General features: G+C 36.8%; 1 protein-coding gene across 1 annotated transcript in view; it reads right to left on the bottom strand.

The window, feature by feature from the left end:
* Nucleotides 1–6651, bottom strand: part of LOC107675249 (pre-mRNA-splicing factor CWC25 homolog) — a 21529-nt gene that overhangs the window by 755 nt on the left and 14123 nt on the right. Inside the window, exons 7-10 of the mRNA XM_016469527.1 lie at nt 4254–4323; nt 3712–3839; nt 3523–3589; nt 984–1177 (exon numbers count right to left, since the gene is read on the bottom strand). Of these exons, the coding sequence (XP_016325013.1) occupies nt 984–1177; nt 3523–3589; nt 3712–3839; nt 4254–4323 (459 nt within the window). The remainder of the gene's footprint in view (nt 1–983; nt 1178–3522; nt 3590–3711; nt 3840–4253; nt 4324–6651) is intronic.

Consider the following 6651-nt stretch of genomic DNA (forward strand, 5'->3'; position numbering starts at 1 on the left):
ACTTGCTAATTAGCACATTATTAGGAAAGGCGATTTGCAAAGATTCATTACAAAACATTATACTCACTTCTTCAGTAGATGAGGCTGGATCATGAATGATTCGCGCAAACATACAGTATCTCACAGAAGTGAGTACACCCCTCACATTTTTGTAAATATTTTATTATATCTTTTCATGTGACAACACTGAAGAAATGACACTTTGCTACAGTGTAAAGTAGCGAGTGTACAGCTTGTATAACAGTGTAAATTTGCTGTCCCCTCAAAATAACTCAACACACAGCCATTAATGTCTAAACCCCTAAGTGAAAATTTCCAAATTGGGGCCAATTAGCCATTTTCTCTACCCGGTGTCATGTGACTCATTAGTGTTACAAGGTCTCAGGTGTGAATGGGGAGCAGGTGTGTTAAATTTGGTGTTATCTCTCTCACTCTCTCATACTGGTCACTGGAAGTTCAACATGGCACCTCATGGCAAAGAACTCTCTGAGGATCTGAAAAAAAGAATTGTTACTCTACATAAAGATGGCGTAGGCTATAAGAAGATTGCCAAGACCCTGAAACTGAGCTGCAGCACAGTGGCCAAGACCATACAGCAGTTTAACAGGACAGGTTCCACTCAGAACAGGCCACTTTGGGCCCAATTTGGACATTTTAACTTGGGGGTGTACTCACTTTTGTGGCCAGCGGTTTAGACATTAATGGCTGTGTGTTGCAGACAGGCATCTGAGATTGGCTCGATTTGAGAAAGGGGAAAACATTTAACCAGATTAAAAAAATTTTTTTTTATCATTATAGGGTGGTTGTGAACACACACTGCCAACACACATTTCAGTTCAAACAACTTGTAAAAGTGCATGTAGCATCCGATGACCCCTTTAAATAAGAAACTCATGTTCAGAGTAATTGATATAGATAAGAATAAAACATTCATGCTTGCTATATGTGCTAGATTAATTGATCAACTCATGAACATATCATACTTGCTGTAATTAGTATATTGTCTTTGATTGCGGTCTCTGTGTCTTGATGGGCTGGGGGCTTTGGTTTTAGGTCTCTGCTCTGTCACTCTAAAGGAGTGATTGTCCCTGTCTGTTTTATGAGACAACGGGGACCGACTCCTGTCTCTTGAACCGTGATCTGTGTGGTTAGATACTGAAGATCTGTTTGCTGGTAACTGAAACGGTTAAGGAATAAATCAGGTACAATAATTTCACAAATTTAAGATGGCAAAATCATATTTGATAACAATTACCAGATCAGTGTTAAACAGTGGTGTGGATGTCATAAGTGAAAATAAATGAATTTGGTAATGCAGACCCAGTAACTACTTTAATCATCCATTACGGAGGTCAGCATGAATGATTATGGCTAGAGCCCGACCGATATGGGCTTTTTGGGGGGCCGATTCCGATACCGATATTAGGGAGTAAAAAGAAGACATACCGATATATCAGCCGATATTCTTTATGTGTAGGCTATATTATAGTACAGTAGTGTTGGGCGATATGGTCATTTTTCAAATTGTCATATCGCCAGTCCGTGAGATCGCCGACAGACGATATTATCGTGCATGGGTGGGTGGGGGCAAGAGAGACTTCCTGTGCTTGTCATAGGCTATTTCATAACTATTTGGTGTTTTGAAAAGTAGATTTATTTTAAAGACCAGCAGTTTAACACTAAATATTGGACATAAACGAACACATTAAATATAAAGTATTTAAAACAGGTAAGTTCATATATTTGGAGTAAATTTAAATTAAACAGATACATCAGTCATGCAGCGCTCCGGACCGCGCGCCCCATGGTGAGCCCGACGCACCGCCACAGAAACAAGAATGAGATGCGTTCTAACGTAACTGTGGCATTAAACTCAGTTAGTGAGGGCTCGGTTAAAATATTGCACATATATAGGCCGTTCAGATTACTTGTTAAAGTGCAACGAAATACCTTATATCAGCAGATGATATGTGTCTGTGTTTGTGGTTGGAGACTCCTTCATTGGCTACAGGCTCCTCATTTGCACGCGTGTGTGTGTGAAATACAGTGCTGAATGAAAAAGCGGGGCAATTTGATAATAGCCGAATTATAATGGGCCGCCTAATAATAATAATAATAATTATTATTATTATTATTATTATTTAATACATTAATAGGAGAATGAGCCTAATATCGTCTTGACTATCGACAAAGACATCTGCTTTTACTGCTTTTAACACGATACTATCGTTTATCGGCACAACCCTATAGTACAGTATAGTAAAAAGTTTGGACACACTTCCCATTCGTGTGTCCAAACTTTTGACTGGTACTGTAGCCTTTTGTGTACATAGAAAAAGTCTTAGATCTTTGAGTTCAGCTCATGAAAAATGGGGGCAAAAACAAGTGTTGCTTTTATAATTTTGTCCAGTGTATGTATGTATGCATGTATGTATATATACATACATACATACATACATACATACATACATACATACATATATATATATATATATGTGTGTGTACTGACCGGTTTTTTATTTATTCATCAAAAATAAGACAAATTCCATAAAATTCCGCGATATACAGTATTCCGTTTTTATGACTGGATTACGCGATTCCGTCCATGTTTTCTGCATCGCGGAAATCATTGGGCCCTACTAATGTAGCAAATGAGTATGATAAGCTCACTGTGAGAGTAAAAGACAGGGACATTGCTGTTTATTTACTTAGCACTGAGTCTCACCAACTAGGTGACAACGTAGCGTTAAATCACCATTCAACAGACTCAAGCCACCACCACACTGCCGTCTATTGGACTGCAGAAAAATACTAACTTTTCAATCTGCTACGTTACTGACTGTGTACTGACAAACTATGTTGACACCGTGTCTGCACCGCAATAGGACGCGACAAAGCGACCGTTGAAAATCATTTGAACTTTGTGTCAGCACGTCATAAATAGAACGAGCCATCAGTTTACTGCATCCAGTGTAGTAGACAATATCACTGATTATAATGGGTTCTATTCTACACCGGACACGAGCGGCGCAACAAAATAGAATAGAATTCTATTGTATTTTGTAGCGCCGCGCGATGTGATGTGACCGATGTGATAAGCATGAGTTCTGGGCCGCGGCACAGCCGGTATAAATACCAGCATTGACTGAGTGGCCGCGATCAGCTCCGGTGGCCTTAACACAGGCTTTAATGCAGCAGACTCGGGTGAAGTTTGAGCTCATCCGCGCATCTCTACACTACAGTGACCTGGGTCACCAGTAGCAAACATCTACTATTTCATCTGCATTATATGTTCTGTAAAAAAAATTTTCATATCAGCGGCATATTCGCCGATACCAACATATCGGTGACAGGCTCATATCGGTTAAACGATATATCGGTCGGGCTCTAATTATGGCAATGCAGAAGCTCTGCGCTGCCATATGCCAAGGAACATTATTTAATATTAAAAATTAAATAAAATGTTTAATAAAAATACAAAAGAAACATGCCAGCAGGATAGCCAGAGAGAAAATGACTTACTTGAAGTCCATAGCCTGATTTGTGATGTCTATTAGAGGTTAAGACATCTGATCGTTTCTCTTTTGACCTGGTTGGCAAAACAGACACACATATTGACATATTGTTAAAGAACTTATTTAAATGAGGTACGCTGTCTCTCAAACAAGGAGCAAAGTGAGATTTATGCCAGCAAATTAATTGATTTTTTACCTATTCTTTGTGCCATCCTCATTGCAACTTGAACTCCTCTTTCTGTGCTTTTTCTCCTTCCTCCTCTCTTTCTCCTCTCTTTTCTTCTTTTTTTGTTTTCTCTTTTCCTTTTCAAGATTGTGACGCAACTATGTTGAGAAAAAAAATGAGAATGCCTTTTTTTTACATTCCAATTTAACTCCTGAATTTGAACTGAGGTAACAAACAACATGCTTTATTCTAAGTAGAATTTGATTTTAAGTACAATTTTTTTAGCAGAATTTATTTATTTACAAAGAAAAGTTCATTGAGAGACAAAGTGTTTCAGAAAGTCTAATATGATATTTAGTAAACTGACCTTCATTTTGTGGACCAGAGCGAAATACTAATTTCCAAGAATGTCATTAACCTTGGATTGCAATTAGGCAAATTTATATTTCTGTCAAATACATTTCTAATGCAACTTCCTGTGAGGTAAGACCAATTCATTTTGAAGTGAAGGTAACATTTTGAAGTGAAGCACTAAACATACCACAAAATATCATGCAATGTACACTACTCACCATCTTTTGGATTTCTTTCATTTTAACAGGATTTGTAAGAACCCCTCTCTTCTTCTCCTCTTCACGTTTGCTGAAAATGAAATAGGGATTACACTTACTGTAAACATTTTATCTTACAAGAACTTTGAAGGAAAGTTCCCAGATCCAGATAAACATAAATTAACATCAATCTACATTATTTGTGGCATAAAGTTGATTACCACAAAAATAGTACTGACTCATCACTTGTATTTTGTAAAAACAATTGTTTAACCTACTTAATAGGGGTGTATTGGTACACAAATTTTACTGAAAATTTTCGGTATAGGTCTTTTGGTTCGGCATGCATGTGTACCAAATGACTGCAGCGTTGTTTTAACAACTGCACATGTGGATCATACAGATGGAGTGAAAAAAAAAAAGAAAATTTTTTTTTATTAGGGCTGCACAATTTACCATAATTTAATTGTTGCGATACTGGCCCGCTGGTTATTTCTGCTCAAAACATTTTTTTTTTTTTACATTGAACTGGTTTCCATTAGCCTCTACTAGCTTTCATGTTTAGGGCTAAAAGATGTTAAGAGTTTAAATCCCCCAATCAGAGCTTTTCTCTTAAGGTGGAAGTGAAGCAGTCAGTCAAGTTCACATTTAGTATCTGATTTCCACTGTAATTAAAATATATATAAACTAGGGGTGTGCGATATTGACAAAAAAAGATATCTCTATATTTTCTGGAATTTTATCGATAACAATAATTAGACGATATTTTGCAGTGTGTTATTGTGCTGACATCTTAAGGACTACCGTGGACAGCTGACTCCTAATGTTTTTGATATTCTTCATATTCTGTGTGGTGGTTAGTTCACAGCAGTGATAGAAAGTAGCTTATCTTTTTCAATGAGTTTAAATGGATTTTTACCTTTTATGGGAATTTTTACCTTTATAAAGCCATTTTTTTCTAAAAGTGTGGATCATCTTTTGAGTCAAATTCTTACATTTAATCAGTTGGTTAGAATAAGACTTTTGGGCTTTTACCAGGCAAATGAAATCAGTATCAACAAAATGTATCTTTGCAATGCAGAGGAAACACAGAAGCTGCATCTGAAGTGGCATTTAGATGTATTTACACACTGTTTAATGCAGCTCAAAGGGACATGGAATACTTTAACCTGCAGTTACAAAAATGCATAAATAATGTTTTGCTATTTGAAATTATAAAAAAAAAAAATCATCATTTAAACGGCTGATTCATTCAGGAACGAAACACGTCATGGTTTTAGACATGGTTTAGAAACGCAAAACAGTGCTGTGGTTCTGTTTGGAATTATTTTTGTAGGTGAAACAGAGCAAAAACAGGCAATATGGTGTCTAAAAGTCTCTTAATATCAACTTGTTTATTGAACTGTTGTATAAAATCAATATCACATTTGTAATCATGCTGATTTTTGGAGAACAAACGTCTCTTTTCGCGTGATATTAACTATATGACAGTGTTTCCCCTGCCATTATATTAGGGGGGCTATATATATATATATATATATATATATATAGATCACAACAGAAGTCATTTTACGATAGAACACGTCTATATCATAGCCTTATGTTATTTATCTCATTTACATGACGGCATGTCATTTATGTCTCTACGTTACATGATCGCGTTCTCTGTATTGTGCACAGCGGAGTTCCGCCCTGATGCGTGCACACACAAGTGAGCACACTCCCACTCCCACTAGTATTTGTAAATATTAAGCCGCAAAACGATTCATATTTAAATACAAATTCTGCGTGTCTCTGTGTCAATGAATGGCGCAGACGTGCGGTTTTGTTTACCACTCGTACTGAAGCGCACGTGATGCTTCCGGTGATATTAACGTCTGCCGTCTCACTAACGAGGACATAAATACATGAACAACATCTCACTGCTCTGAGAGTCACTTCATGAGCATTTGACCATTTAATTTGAGTAAAACTATCATCATGTCATACACACAGAAATGTAAAGGTATTCATGGCAACCCGTCAAAATAAAAGTTCAGTTTAACTTGAAGGTATTGTGTGTGACGTCACGGTGTTGGTTTGCTCCGTTGGCCAGTGAAGTAATATAAGCATTTCTTTACTTTTTGAACACACAAATGTTATTTTAACACACAAATGTTTTTGGTTTTCACCATAATTTGGATGAATATCCAACATCAAACTGTATACAACACGAAGTTTTGAATCGTGTTATCCCAAACATTGTTTTCATAACGTGAGGCGCAACATGATGTAAACAAACGCTTCATACAATATTGTTCATGTTGCATCTTATTGTTATGTCAGACATTTAAGACATATTTTCACGACTAGAAATCAGTGGTTAAGTTGTATTTACAACACTGTTCCAGAACACTTCAACCCAAATATTCAGATGTGT

The sequence above is a fragment of the Sinocyclocheilus anshuiensis genome, unplaced genomic scaffold, assembly GCF_001515605.1.
Source record: "Sinocyclocheilus anshuiensis isolate Anshui unplaced genomic scaffold, SAMN03320099.WGS_v1.1 scaffold532, whole genome shotgun sequence".
Taxonomy (NCBI): domain Eukaryota; kingdom Metazoa; phylum Chordata; class Actinopteri; order Cypriniformes; family Cyprinidae; genus Sinocyclocheilus; species Sinocyclocheilus anshuiensis.